Source organism: Cydia pomonella, unplaced genomic scaffold (genome assembly GCF_033807575.1).
Source record: "Cydia pomonella isolate Wapato2018A unplaced genomic scaffold, ilCydPomo1 PGA_scaffold_59, whole genome shotgun sequence".
NCBI lineage: Eukaryota > Metazoa > Arthropoda > Insecta > Lepidoptera > Tortricidae > Cydia > Cydia pomonella.
This window is the reverse complement of record NW_026907892.1, coordinates 1-15,287: the sequence shown is the minus strand read 5'-3', so window position 1 is coordinate 15,287 and position 15,287 is coordinate 1. Positions and strand designations below refer to the sequence as shown.

General features: G+C 45.6%; 3 protein-coding genes across 3 annotated transcripts in view; all 3 read right to left on the bottom strand.

Moving 5' to 3' along the window:
• The window catches only part of LOC133534129 (uncharacterized), an 84,489-nt gene extending 81,098 nt beyond the window's left edge, over nucleotides 1–3,391 (bottom strand). Inside the window, exon 1 of the mRNA XM_061873218.1 lies at nucleotides 2,131–3,391. The gene's annotated coding sequence lies outside the window, so the exon portion shown is untranslated. The remainder of the gene's footprint in view (nucleotides 1–2,130) is intronic.
• Nucleotides 2,010–6,441, bottom strand: LOC133534126 (uncharacterized). Its single transcript, XM_061873213.1, has 4 exons — nucleotides 4,477–6,441; nucleotides 3,928–4,152; nucleotides 2,705–3,478; nucleotides 2,010–2,081 (listed from the first exon to the last, which is right to left on the bottom strand). The coding sequence occupies exons 1-4, from the start codon at nucleotides 6,439–6,441 to the stop codon at nucleotides 2,010–2,012; spliced, it is 3,036 nt and encodes a 1,011-aa protein (XP_061729197.1).
• Nucleotides 6,441–7,322, bottom strand: LOC133534125 (uncharacterized). The gene has a single exon (XM_061873212.1). It carries the CDS (start codon nucleotides 7,320–7,322, stop codon nucleotides 6,441–6,443), a length of 882 nt encoding a protein of 293 aa, XP_061729196.1.
• Nucleotides 7,323–15,287: the final 7,965 nt, after the last annotated feature.

The window sequence follows — 15,287 nt, the reverse complement described above, 5'->3', positions numbered from 1 at the left end:
ACCACAAAAGTGGAAGCATTGGAGGTTGCCCCTCTCAGATGCTATAAGTGCTTGGGAATTGGCCATACTAGGGCGACCTGCCCATCGCCGGTAGACAGGGGGGCATTATGCTTCCGCTGCAGCAAACCCGGGCATAAAATGAAGGACTGTAGAGCGGACGTCTTTTGTGCCGTCTGCCACCAGGCCAAGAAGCCAGCGGCACACAAAATGGGAGGAGAAAAATGTCGTCCCCCGCAAACGAGGGGGATTGAAGCCCCTGCCATAACCCAGGCAGTTAACGGGAATGAAATACAGGAGGGACACTCTATGGAGACGTAAATGCCAGTACACCAGCCAAACTACCTGGAGGTGCTGCAAATCAATTTAAACCGCCACACCCGTGCACAAGACCTGCTAGCACAGGTCATGGCAGAGTGGGGAATATGCATTGCAGCAGTAGCGGAACCATACTTTGTCCCTCCTCAGCCCAACTGGGTGGGGGCTTCAGATGGATTAGTAGCTCTAGTGGTACCGAGGACGGGCACACCGGTTACGATGGTCGAAAAAGGACCCGGCTACGTGGCGGCCAGATGGGGGAATATTACGCTAGTAGGGGTTTATTTCTCCCCCAACCGACCTCTGCGTGAATTTGAGGTGTTCCTCGGAGTTTTGGGAGGCGTCCTCAGGAGGGCAGCCCCGGCGCATATTATGGTCCTGGGGGACCTTAATACAAAATGCACAGCGTGGGGTTCCCCTGCCACGCACCCGAAAGGAGCGGTTCTGTGGGATTGGACGGTGACGATGGGGCTGGTGATCCTCAATCAGGGCAACGTCAATACGTGTGTGCGACGGCAGGGAGGGTCGATAGTGGACGTCTTGTTCGCAACCCCGGCTGTTGCTGGGCGGGTAAACAATTGGCGAGTCCTAGAGAATGTAGAAACCCTCTCCGACCACCGCTACATCCGAATGGTGATTTCCCCATTGCCCGGAACTCCGTTGCGCAACGGGAATAGAGTTAGCCGATGTCTGTTCCCCCGGTGGTCACTGGCCAAACTAGACCGGGCAACGTCTGTGGTGGACGAGGCTGCCATGGTAGCGGCCTGGTGTACGCCACCAACCATGGCAGACGTGGAAGTGTGCGCAGCGAATTTTCAGGAGGTGCTTGTGTCGGTTTGCGATGCAGCCATGCCCCGGGCGCGGAAACCACCTGCCAAGCAACAGGTGTACTGGTGGTCGGAGGAAATTGCGGCCCTCCGTATAACAAGTAATGACGCTCGACGGGCATATACACGCTGCCGGAGAAGAAGGCACACTGCAGAGGACTCTTCCTCCACAGAGGGCGCCTCCACAGAGAGCTTCGCGCGGCCAAAGAGGCCCTCAAGGCTGCTATAGCGCGACGAAAGGACGAGGCGAGGGAGGAGTTCCTTGCAACTCTGGATAGAGATCCATGGGGGCGCCCATATAAATTGGTGCGGAACAAGACCAAGTATGCACCTCCCATGGACCACATGGAGCCGGAGCTCCTCTCTCAGATAGTGGACGGCCTGTTCCCAACGGCCACGGAGTTTACGGCACCCAGAATGGTGGTTCCTATGGAGGATCCAGATGTCATTGTCGACGTTCCGCAAATTACAGACGGTGAGATAGAGTGGGTCGTCGACCGCCTCCGGGCTTGTAAAAAAGCACCGGGGCCAGACGGAGTGCCCGGAAAGGTACTCCATTTGGCGCTCAAACATCTTGGAAAGCGTCTCAGAGATATTTATGATGACTGCTTAAGAGAGGGATGCTTTTCGAGATGTTGGAAAGAGGGACGGCTTTGCCTCCTTAGGAAAGAAGGACGCCCGCCGGACTCCCCCTCGGGATACCGCCCCCTGGTTTTGCTGGACGAGACAGCGAAGGCCTTTGAGCGGATTTTGGCGCATCATATCTCACAGCATCTGAGGGTGACGGAACCTTAGTGACCGTCAGTTCGGGTTCCGGGAGGGGAGTTCCACCTTAGACGCGCTAAACTGCCTCAGGCAATTCAATAATTACGCGGCGGGTACAAAGGAGGGGGTTGTGGCGGTGTCCTTAGACATCGCCAATGCATTTGGCACCCTACCCTACGCCGTAATAAAGGAGGCGATGAGGTACCACGGGATACCCTTATACCTATGGTTGTATGGTCAGGGTTATGTACTATCCACTGGGATCTCGTAAATAATAATGCAGACTTACAGTTCAAGTGGTATACTTCATTAAAGTACACGGAAAATCCATACACAAGCAATACAGAAGGCACAGAAGGGTAGAACACACAGGCACAGTTTTAAAGTAGAAGCAGAACAGTTCAGAAGATAGAAATAGGTAACGTAAACAAGCGGGAAGCGAAAAGCAAAACAATAAGGTCGCAGCAAAGGAGACATGCGTTCCGCGTCGTATCATGGCAATGACTGTCAACTGACCTCTGCTGCGCGAACGCCGGGCCTAGCTACAAGACCAGTTTTCTCTAGGGCGGAGGTGAGGTCGATAGTATCGATAGTCGATACGGTTTATCGATATTGACGTAGGTGTGTATATAAGTTTAGGAAATGTATAAATATAATATAGGTATAGGAAAATGTGTAAGTGTAAATGTGAAATGTGTATATGTACCTACACCACCCCCCACCAGAGTCCCTCAGGGACGATAATAATCAGGAAATTGTATTGTACGGCCTGAACGAGTTCTTTTAGTTTCAGGTACCTGAGGTGTTTCTGTCACAGGAGCGGTAGTGTCCTTGACATTGTCAAGCATAAAAGCTGGCTTGAGCCGGTCAATGGACACTGTCACTTCCTTGTTATTGAGAAGAATTTTAAAAATTTTGTCTTCTCTGACGAGTACTTTATGTGGGCCGGAGTAAGCTGGAGTGAGGGAACCTCTAATAGTATCATCGCGAAGGAAGACATGACTACAGGTTTCCAGTTCCTTGTGTACAAATACCTTGGGCTTACAATGTCGTGAAGCAGGAACAGGTCGTAGCTTCTCCATGTAGCCTTTGAGTCTGGCGGAAAAGTCGGATATATCCGAAGTTGTACCAGCGCTCGGCTCCCAGAACTCACCGGGGAGTCTCAATGGCTCTCCATAAACCAGTTCAGCCGAAGATCCTTGCAGGTCTTCTTTGAAGGATGTACGTATTCCCAACAGGACCCACGGCAACGACTCAGTCCATCTGTCATTTGCATGACAGACGATAGCCGCTTTCAGCTGACGGTGGAACCGTTCCACCATACCGTTGCAAGCAGCATGGTATGCTGTCGTCCTTTTATGCTCGAATCCGGCCATCCTAGCTAAGCATTGAAATAGGGCCGATTCAAATTGACGGCCACGGTCAGTTGTAATGCTTGTAGGACAGCCGAACCGAGCAATCCAGGAGGACAGCAGCGCTTTTGCAACGGTTTCTGCCGTGATATCTTCTATCGGCACTGCCTCTGGCCAGCGAGTAAACCGGTCTACTGCTGTGAGGCAATACCGATAGCCCTGGGAAAGCGGGAGAGGCCCGACCAGGTCTATATGGATCTGTTTGAAGCGGGCGCGCGGTAAGTTAAAACGCCCTGAGGACGCTGGTTAGTGTTTGTGAGCGGTATGCGGAAGCCCATGGTCTCAAGTACAATGTCTCTAAAAGTGAGTTGCTGGTCTTCAGAGGAAGAACTGTAAAATTAGACGACCAAATGTTACCTCCAGTGAGACTGAATGGCACTCCTCTTAAAGTAGTAAGAGAATTTAAGTACTTGGGACACTGGGTAACTGCATCGCTAAAAGATGATGTAGATGTAGAAAGGGAGCGTAGGGCGCTGGCAGTAAGAAGTAATATGTTGATTCGTAGGTTCGCAAGGTGTACTAGCAACGTTAAAATCACCCTTTTTAAGGCGTACTGTCAGTCATTTTACACCTGCAGCCTATGGATCAACTTTACTCAAAAAACTTACAGCGCCCTGCGCGTGCAATATGCTAATGCTTTTAGGATGCTGTTGGGGCTGCCGCGTTATTGCAGCGCTAGCGGTATGTTTGCGGAGGCGCGCACCGACGGCTTCCACGCCATCATGCGCAAGCGGGTGGCGTCGCTGGTGCGGCGCGCGCGCGGCAGCGCCAACAGTCTCCTTGCCACAGTCGCGGACAGGGTAGATGGCGCTTTCTGGCAGTACTGGAGTAGCCTACATGCCCATAATAATCAAGCTAGGCTTCTACATTATAAAATAAAATAGTTATTAATATAGGTTTAGTATATTAGGTAATAAGTTACTAATATAATATAATATAATATGGAAATTTAATATAAAAGTGCCCAGCGAGGAAGTCACATGACGGGTGACTTTAGCTCGCTGGCACGGCAAGCAGGAACGCGTCCACTCCCTGCAATCTTTTTTAACACCTGGCCAAACAAAACGCTCGGAAACTAGCTTGGCCGAAGCGCTACAACCAGGATGGCTTAGGGAATGGAGGCTATCAAAGACCTTCTTCCGTAAAAACTTAGGTACGTAAGGCCTGGTAGCCAGTGTACCGACGTCGCAGTACAAAGGGGATTGGCTTCCAGGAACATAAAGTTTCTGCAGATGCAGTGATGAACCACTGCTCAGGAGCTGTTGAAGTTCGGGGTCGGAGGCTTGGTGTTGGGCTATTGTCTCGAGGCTTACAGGTGCTTCTAGTTCCTCAATTCGCGACAACGCATCCGCGACTACGTTGTCTTTGCCACTTATGTGGCGGATGTCTGTCGTGAATTGAGATATGAAGTCAAGGTGTCTATACTGCCTAGGCGAACAGTTACTCTTCCTTTCATGGAAGGCGAAACTGATTGGCTTGTGGTCAGTGTACACAGTGAAGTGACGAGCCTCGAGCATGTGCCTGAAATATTTTACCGCCTCGTATATGGCCAATAGCTCTCTGTCGTAGGGCGAGTATTTGGCCTGAGAGGGGCTGAGCTTTCTGGAAAAGAAGGCTAGCGGTTCCCAAGCGCCATTTTTAAATTGTTGTAGTACCGCACCAAGAGCCTTGTCGGAAGCATCCGTGACCACCGCTAGATTTGCAGTGCAATCAGGGTGCGCCAGCATCGCTGCATTCGACAAGCTCTCCTTACAGGCTTGAAATGCTTTCAACGTATCTCCAGTAAGGTTGACTGCTTGCGATCCCTTCACCGAACCTGTCAGCAGTGCGTGCAGCGGGGCTTGTATCTCGGCTGCTCGAGGAAGAAACCTCCTATAAAAGTTGATCATGCCCAAGAAGGCCCGTAGCTGCTTGATGTTAGTTGGTGGTGGGAAGTCCATGACTGCCTGAACCTTCGACTCGAGGGGTTTACATCCGGTGGCTGAAATCAGGTACCCTAGGAATGTTACCTCTTGAGCTCCTAAGACGCACTTTGAGGTATTTACCAGCATGCCGTACTGCTTCAGCCTAGCAAAGATTACGCGCAGATGTTCCTCGTGCTCTGCCTCGCTCCTAGAATATATTAGGAAGTCGTCTAGATAAGCGTATACAAAATCGAGGCCCCTGGTAAGCTCGTCGACGAACCGTTGAAACGTTTGACCCGCATTGCGTAGGCCAAACGTCATAAACGGGAACTCGAATAACCCAAAGGGGGTCGTGATGGCGGTTTTCGCGATATCGTCGGGACTGACAGGTATCTGATTGTAAGCTTTTTCCAAGTCTAGTGTACTAAAGATTTTACAACCAGCTATATCATACGAAAAATCATGGATGTGCTTAATCGGGTACCTGTCAGGCACGGTGCGAGCATTTAGGCTGCGATAGTCTCCGCAGGGCCGCCATCCGTTGCCCTTCTTCGGGGCCAGGTGGAGGGGTGACGACCAAGAGCTCTCCGATGGCCTGGCTGTACCACAAGCCAGCATAATCCGGAACTCTTCCTGGGCGATTTTCAGCTTGTCAGGAGCTAAACGACGGGGTGGTAAGGAAACTGGGGGACCTGGTGTGGTGCGTATATGGTGGACTGTGTTATGGGGTATGTTAGTGTTTTGTTTGCCAGCTGGTCGAGTGATTTCGGGAAATTCGTCAAGAATTTTGTGATACCGGGACTCGCCAGTTACGACTTTAACGGAAAACACGTCTTTACAATTGGCTGTGGTGCCGATGGCAGCTATTAAAGTTAACATGTCAATCAAGCGCTTATTGGGACAATCTACTAGCAGATTATAATGATTAAGAAAATCTACACCAATGATTGGCTTGGTAACATCAGCTACTACAAAACGCCATACAAAAGATCTGCGCAAGCCAAAATCTAAATCTAAAGTTAAATAGCCGTAGGTAGCAATATTAGAACCATTTGCAGCGCTCAGATTATACCCAGTCCTAGAACGACGATCACACAGCGCCGACCGTGGATAGACGCAGAGGTCGCTTCCAGTATCGACTAAAAACTGCGTCTTTGAAGTGCGGTCGGTGACGAACAGGCGACCAGTAGATGTCGATGGGCAATCGTCAGTCGCCATTATCGACTGCCCCTTTCGTTTTCCGCCGGCTTGAAGTCGCATGGTCGAATACACTTGCTGGCCTGGTCTCCAAACTTCCCGTGGTACCAGCAGAGAGGATATTTGCGATAGTTCGACTGGGATCGTTGCCTGGATGCGTTACGCTTGCCTGGAGGTGCGCGCGCCCTGGATCTGCTACTCCTGCCCAATGCGGATGCCTGGAACTGCTGGAACTGTTTCCTTAGCTCTGCGATTTCTCTGGCAATATCGCTGGGAACTGAACTCGCAGCTCCGCTACCCACAGCGGCCACTTTCGGAGAAGAACTGGCCAAGTCGTTGACACGATCAGCTAAGTCGCAGACGTCTTCATGCGAAGCCGAAGATGGCTGGCCCGCGAGCACCATCTGCACACCGTGAGGAAGGTGGGTCATCCAAATAGACCTGATAAAATCATCTGGTACTGCAGGTCCTGCCAGGTCCTTCAGGTGCCGGAAGAAATGCGAAGGTTTGCGGTCACCGAGCTCCTCATGCATCAGCAACTGCTTGGTCTTCCTCTCATTGGAAATGCCCAGTCTCTTGATCAGCTCGGTTTTAAGCTTGTCGTATCTCTGCGACGCGGGAGGGTTGATAATAAGGTCCTTCACCTCGCGAGCATACTGGTTGTCGAGGTGGGAGATCACATAATTGAATTTTGTGACGTCACTGGTGATACCAGAATTTTGAAATTGACCCTCTACTTGGGCGAACCATATCTCCGGTTCTTCTGCCCAGAACGGTGGCACTTTCACTCCAACCTTAAAAACGTTTGTCGATTCTATCAACTCTGTCGACCCTGTCCCCGCACTATTTCCGGATGCCTCACTCGTACCGAGTGCATCTTTAAATTCCCTATCTTGGCTCATATTTGGGGTCACCAGTATGGTTGTATGGTCAGGGTTATGTACTATCCACTGGGATCTCGTAAATAATAATGCAGACTTACAGTTCAAGTGGTATACTTCATTAAAGTACACGGAAAATCCATACACAAGCAATACAGAAGGCACAGAAGGGTAGAACACACAGGCACAGTTTTAAAGTAGAAGTAGAACAGTTCAGAAGATAGAAATAGGTAACGTAAACAAGCGGGAAGCGAAAAGCAAAACAATAAGGTCGCAGCAAAGGAGACATGCGTTCCGCGTCGTATCATGGCAATGACTGTCAACTGACCTCTGCTGCGCGAACGCCGGGCCTAGCTACAAGACCAGTTTTCTCTAGGGCGGAGGTGAGGTCGATAGTATCGATAGTCGATACGGTTTATCGATATTGACGTAGGTGTGTATATAAGTTTAGGAAATGTATAAATATAATATAGGTATAGGAAAATGTGTAAGTGTAAATGTGAAATGTGTATATGTACCTACATACCTAAGGAGAGTAGTGGAGCACTACCTTACGGAAAGGGTGGTGCTTTACAAAGACTGCACGGGGATAAAGATGCGTTCAATGGCGTGTGGGGTTCCACAGGGGTCTGCGCTGGGACCCCTTTTGTGGAATCTAGGCTATGACTGGGTCATCCGGGGGACCCAGCTTCCGCGCATGACCACGATATGCTATGCCGACGATACGATGGTGGCCGTGCGGGGAAGGGAGCCCAGGGAGACACTGCAGAGAGCGGCTGTAGCGACGGAGCTGACGGTCGGGCGGATAGAGCTCCTCGGGCTAAGGGTGGCCCTGTCTAAAATGGACGCTATCATCTTTGGGGGCAGAACATGGGCTATCCAGGCCGGGGCGGCGATATCGGTTGCGGGCGAAACGGTTCAGATTAAGGCCAACATAAAATATTTGGGCCTGATACTGGACCGGAAGTGGGACTTCGAGGAGCATTTTGTAAAACTTGCTCCTCGAATAGTGGGTGCTGCCTCAGCCCTGTGCCGACTGCTCCCAAATATAGGCGGTCCTAATGCCCCGTGTCGGCGACTGTACGCGGGAGTACTGAGGAGCATGGCGCTGTATGGGGCGCCAATATGGGCGGACAGGCTCTCGGAGCGAAACAGGGCCCTACTCAGGCGGCCTCAGCGAGTAGCAGCACAATGCACCATCAGGGCATATTCAACGGTGTCCCATGCCGCAGCGTGCCTCCTAGCTAATACCCCTCCGTGGGAGCTTGATGCTCAGGTATTGGCGGAGAGGTACCGAATAAGGGCGGAGGCGAGAGCGCGGGGAGAGCGCGTAGATCCCGAAGAGTCGGAGCGAGTGCAACGTCTGGCAGAAGAGAGGCTCCTGGAACGATGGAAAGAAAACCTGGAGGATTCGCCCTATGGCACCCGGACCATTGGGGCACTCTTTTCATCGTTCCGGGAATGGATAAAGCGGAAAAGAGGTGTGCTATCCTATCGGTTGACCCAGGTGGTGACCGGACACGGATACTTCGGTCACTACCTGCACAAAATTCAATGGGAGCCGAGTCCGGTCTGTCATGAATGTGGCGAACCGGACGACACAGCCCAACACACGTTGGAGGTGTGTAACCGGTGGGATACCGAGAGAGGTACCCTAACGGGCGTTATTGGGCCTAATCTCTCGCTGCATAGTGTTGTCTCAGCCATGTTATGCAGCGAGACATCATGGAATGCGGTTGGCACCTTCTGTGAAACTGTTATGACACAGAAGGAAGCCGCTGAGCGGATGCGCGAGTAAAATGTGGACGCGCATCCGCTCAGGCACAGACGGCAGGGAATAAGGCGAAGGCGCTATGCAGCAGCCTTAGTCTGATCCTTCAATAGGACTGGTGGGTTGGGTACCCACCATACGGCCCCACACGTCTGGGGGGAGGGCCATAGCGTCCCTGGTCCTCTCCTCCCTTAGCGCGGGTGCTCCCAGCGTCTATGCTGGTGCTGCCAGGGAGCGTCGTGGTAGAATGGCTGCGATCCCATGGCGCTCCCCCTAACGGCAGAGCGGGTGACACCGCAGGGGATGTTAGTGGGTATTCTCCTCCCCTCCCTCTGTGTAGCAGAGGTACTTGTGGGAGGAGCGAGTCCCACATACCACCCCCACATGGGCTGACCCGGCTCGGGGGTGAGATACGTAAATGCATTTACCCCTGCGTCACAAAAAAAAAAAAAACAGTTGTGTCCCTTGTAGGAAGCAGGTGCCCTGGGAGTAATCAACTCTGTTCATTTTATCTATGAATAATATTTATATTGATATCTCCTGTTGTAATATCTCAGCCTGGCTAAACTCTAATTCGAAAGCTTTGTAAGCTGAATTACTGTTACTTTCCTCAATTCTATTGAAACCTTTGGAAAGTAATGCTGAAATTTAGTAAATAAGGGTCTAGGCTAAAGGGGATGAAGTATAAAATAAACAATGTATTAACTGCTAATAAATTTTATTTATTGCATTAAAATTGATTGAGTATGATTCAATAATTTATGAACTCTATATCCAATGAAGTCTGATTAGGACCCATTCGGATATACCGCCTTGATTACTAGGGCCAAATACCTAAGCCAGGAAAACAAGACGGAACAAAAACCTGACTGCCCAATTTAACCTGTACACAAACATAACAAAATATGTCACAGATAAAGACAAATTAAAACCTCATTTAAATTAGGTATGGCGTGATCATTTAGTGGTAAATATAGACCAACATCATGATAAATAACAACCCAAGCTCTCTGAGGTGTGAGACATGTTACATGATAAAATAAAATCTGAAATATGTTCCAACAAGCACAAAACATCCGTTCTTAAAGAAAGACGAATATTAAACCATGTCAATAAAATGAAACGCTATTTTATGTGCATTGAACCAATAGGAAATTATAAAATCCTATCAAAATTATTGAATATTATTTACAAGACTACTATAATAAACCCTACCTTCTTCCTATAAAATGCCATTGTGGGATACATCAGGAGTTCAAAATATTTCTACTTTAGGATAAAGAAAATTATGAAACAAGAAGTTGTAGCAAGTTCTATTAATAATATATAAGGTTTACTAATATGCTCAGATATAAATAAAGATATGTTAGCACTTATGTTGTGATTGACGTATTGAGAACGTATTCATAAATGTGTTATAAAGATCGACCGGGTGAAGTCTGGCTTCCCACAACTGTATTACTTTAATTAGTATACTGTAAAATAGCTGGTTGCAGTCAACTATAAGGCAACCTTTTGAATCTCATAAAATTATCATGCATACGCCGCTCTATGGACAACTCCCTAATATGTCAAGCCGCAAATCCCACGTGAAATGTTTCCATAGGTAAGTCACTTGGACCTTGCACCGTCTGCAGTACCTGAGGCATGTAGCCTAATGGAATATTACACGTAAGGGTTCAGACTATCAAGTACTGAAACCGGGATAATAGTAAATAAATGACATGAGTGACCAAGAACGACAATATACAAGACAATGATATAAGCGTTGCCCCTAATATCATGAGATCAGCCATTTTACTAAATTATCATATGCAACGTCAAGCAAAGAGTAAGACTGTTAATTAAATTAAAAGCCAGTTGGATTAAGATTTGATACCTTTTGATCAAATATAAGTAAAGATATATTAGTACTTATGATAACACATTCATAAATACGTTATAAAATTAGGTAGGACCGACGGGGTGTAGCCTGGCTTCACACAACTTTATTACCTTAATATACTGTAAAATAAAATAGCTGGTTGCAGTCAACTATAAGGCAACCTTTTGAATCTCATAAAATTATCATGCATACACCGCTCTATGGACAACTCCCTAATATGTCGAGCCGCAAATCCCACGTGAAATGTTTCCATAGGTAAGTCACTTGGACCTTGCACCGTCTGCAGTACCTGAGGCATGTAGCCTAGTGGAATATTACACGTAAAGTTCAGACTATCAAGTACTGAAACCGGGATAATAGTAAATAAATGACATGAGTGACCAAGAACGAAAATATACAAGACAATGATATAAGCGTTGCCCCTAATATCATGAGATCAGCCATTTTACTAAATTATCATATGCGACATCTCGCAAAGAGTACAACTGTTAATTAAATTAAAAGCCAGTCGGTTTAGGATTTGATACCTTTAGTAATAACTGGGATCAATCAAATGCAACGACAATCCCAAACATAACCAAAAGCCGCATTGTTAAAACAGCCACTTATAAAACCATTGTGACAGGTTTCAACAACTACAATTGATTAGTAAATATATATAATATCCTCTCAATTGGACATAATCCAAAATGTAATAACCACATTCTAGTCATATGATTTGATTCAATATGACAAATAAATTAGGGCAGGTATAATACATTGGCAAATACAGATCAAACTATATACCAAATTATCAAAATATATACACCCACAATAACATTTCAACATACGTAATATACTTAGGTATGTACCTATAAAACGGAATCATGATCATAAAATAAGTATCAAATAGGCATCAGTTATCTACCTACAAATAATTAAGCAGTTAGGAATCGTGAATATTATTTAAACCGCTTGTATACTCCTATCATAACTAGACTATGAAATTAAAACCTTTTGTATAATTTATTGAAAGGTTACGTCACCGCTAGGTATTAAGATCTGCTTGATGGGCTTCGATGCTCTCACATCATGATGAGAAGACAAGGCAAGGCAGGATCAATTCTCGTTCCACGCAAATGGACGGCGCACTGGATACAATGTGCAGGCGTGAGATACAGATGCGGCGTAGTGCAGCCAACCTCTTCATGTAGAAGGTAGGTCTTGCATCTGGGCGCCCGTGGCAGTGGGGCTGATCAGGTACCGACGAGGATGCTCGGAGACACCGAGACACTCGAAAGCCGCTGATGGAACAAGACTCGCTCCGCAACCACCGTGAACCGGAAATTGAGACAAAAATAGTGCTTAATATTCTAATCGAGTTAAACATTTACGCCCTACGGAATATATGAAGCTAAGTATCTATATGAATAAAGACAACTAGGCATTCAAAGGAAGAATCATTTCAATTATGATAATCAAACTATAATAGTGGAAGTCAAAGGATCTAAACTTAGTGACGTACAGAATACCTATAACAGTAGCCACAGTAATTAAGCTACTGTAAGAAGTCATTGAATAAAACCTATAATGTATTGCGACATAATATTACGTCATTAGCCATTTGTATAACATTCTAAATAAATAAGTATTTTGTAAAACTTATTCACCAAACAATTATATCAATCTAGTTTATGAACTTGGTTGCTAATTAAACAAACGTGGCCGGATACCTATATACGCGCGCACAAATAATTACACAACCAATTATTTTTGTAGTATTGTAAAAGGTGAATTATGTATTACATCATAATTAATACACTCAACCTATCAACCTACATTTTCAATCAAAGTGCTTTAATTCACTAACACTGAAACATGAAAGTATGTGATATATAGATATGTCAGGTCAAGGTTGAGATAACATATAAATCAGAACCAACGCACCGTGTCTACTAGCTTGCACCGGAGTGAATCTTCGCCTTCGCCCACATCTGCGAGGTCCGCATCTTGATTTGAAGCGTTGAAGCTCTCGAAGGCAGAACACCCCAGGAATTGATGGCGAGACACGAAGCAGGCGCCCTTAGGATCCGCTGACAGGACTCGATATTCCTCGTACATGAACCGAGAATTCAGAAATAAATAATTTTAAATATATGTTAAAACATTTCATGAATTAAATTACCTACACCGTTCGTTGACTTTACGTGTTATACTATATATGGTAATAATGACTGATATTGACGGCTAAGCCTACATAAAACGATAAAGAAATGACCGCCGAGTGTAACCCAACTAAAGTTATTTATCAACCTAATTGAACACATCTACTTATGCCATCTATATCTAAATCGAGTCACATTCCACCCTTGCCATTGAATTAAAACATGGAAAATACATACGTTCCACTTCTTTTCGTAAACGGTTAATCCACAATAATAAACGCGCTCGTTTACTACTAAACACACATTCAATTATTTACTAATGATTTCACAACTCAAATCAAGTACTTATCGTAATTGAATGCATCTACCTACCCTATAATCATATCACACACGAACGCTGATTTACCTATCCTCAAAATTGATTATATTTAATAAGCATATACACGATTTAGGAATTCACTGAACAAATGAAATTAAATATCTCAATCCATTTTGACGTCGTAGTTAAAATAACACTCTCGTACAAGAATCCGACTTACATTCACAGAGCACAAGAATCGTCATCTCGTTCCACAATGAAGGGTACCCAACGCGATCTATTCAACCTACCCGCTATTCATATATAGAAATAATGATTTTATTTATAGGCAACTCATCGGTATCAACCAAGCCTACAATCCTACTGATATTAAGCAAACATTGGAGCCTAGGTTTCCTCAAGATATAAAATGATATGCAAATAATTAAGTAGGTATATGAAATTACCGCACCGTAACACGTAGTTGTTTGGCAGCTGACCCATGATGGTTTTGTGTTTTTCAACACGCCCATGATCCGGATGAAGCTCCTACAGCGTGCCGCCCATGTTGGCCGTATCCACACGCTAAGCTTCCAACGAAGGTGGCAGCTTATACTCGTATCTGCGAACAAGTTCTAATACACGGTTTTCTTATGATTTGCCACTCACAGTGACAAATTAAGAACCTTTAAGACCAGATGCTCGTGAAGTGTAGCCCTTTCGGCAACTGCCCGTGGTAGGCTCACACAGTTCTTCACAACCATGGTTCAAGTCAATACGACCCGCGCGTCGCCCATTGCAGTCGCTGTTCTTTTCATATCTCCTGAAGATGGCCGCTAATAGACGTATCTGCAAACAAGCTTAGACACATGGTTTTCCTTACAACCTAACACTCACAGGATTCCTTCTTGACTCGACGCTCTGCTGAAGGCAAAAGATCACGAATCCACTTTGCAGTTCCTTAAATAACCTCGTTCCCCCATGAGCACCCCTCAACCGCCATGTTAATCCTACTCCTAAGCCCAACCAGAATGCAGAGTTTTGATTGGATAATATTTAATATCCTCGTCTATGATTGGTCACTTTTATTTCCGCGTATTTAGATTGATCTGCCTTACAACAGATGGCATCTCTAAAGATAACATAAATAAATTAAAAGCTTACGAAGTAGTTTATTGTGTTTAATCGATTATTCAATAAACATTACTTAAGAATTTATATTGAAAAATATATTATAAACAAATATTGTACTATGCAATATTATCATGAGTAAACTACCTGCTAGTTCAGTCATTCACCGCCAGATGTCACCGGATGCCACTGTCACATTACAAGTGCGAATATTATGCGCGAAATTCACTCCAAACAAATTCAATAATTTCTAAGAGAGTAAATAAATAAATGTAGATGTCAGTCTGTTACACTGTTATTATTATATTGCTGAATGATTTTATAGAGTCCAGGTGTGAGTTCAGAGAAGCGATGAAGTCGTCCGCAATTTGTATCGACGAGTTGCGAAATATAATCTAATATATATACAAAAATAACTGTACCCTAACCCAGTAATAAAGGCTATTTTATTTTATTTTATAATTTTCGTAACAAAAAATAAACCATAAAATTGTGGACGAATTAAAGACCTTAATTATCTACAATAAAAATGGAAATTCACATAATGACTCTAGCAATTAGTGAGATTATTAATACTTGTCACAGACTCTATGGACCAGGTATATAGTCAGCCGTTTTTTAATGAAGAAGAAAACTCTCCTCTTAGTAAGTAATATTATTTCTCTAATAATTCGGAGAAACGTCTTGATGGAAGTAAACACAAACCATTTAAGCGCCTGCATGAAATCTAGGAGCAAATTGCACATGCTCAACGATT

Excerpts from the sequence above, each read along its gene's own strand:
- LOC133534126 (XM_061873213.1), bottom strand. The coding sequence starts at position 6,441 with ATGGCGACTGACGATTGCCCATCGACATCTACTGGTCGCCTGTTCGTC. Across the intron at positions 4,153-4,476 it reads CACTGGCTACCAGGCCTTAC|GCTACTCCAGTACTGCCAGA; the intron begins GTACCTAAGTTT and ends ATGGGCATGTAG. Across the intron at positions 2,082-2,704 it reads CTGTGACAGAAACACCTCAG|GGTAGGGTGCCAAATGCATT; the intron begins GTACCTGAAACT and ends ATTACGGCGTAG.
- LOC133534125 (XM_061873212.1), bottom strand. The coding sequence starts at position 7,322 with ATGAGCCAAGATAGGGAATTTAAAGATGCACTCGGTACGAGTGAGGCA.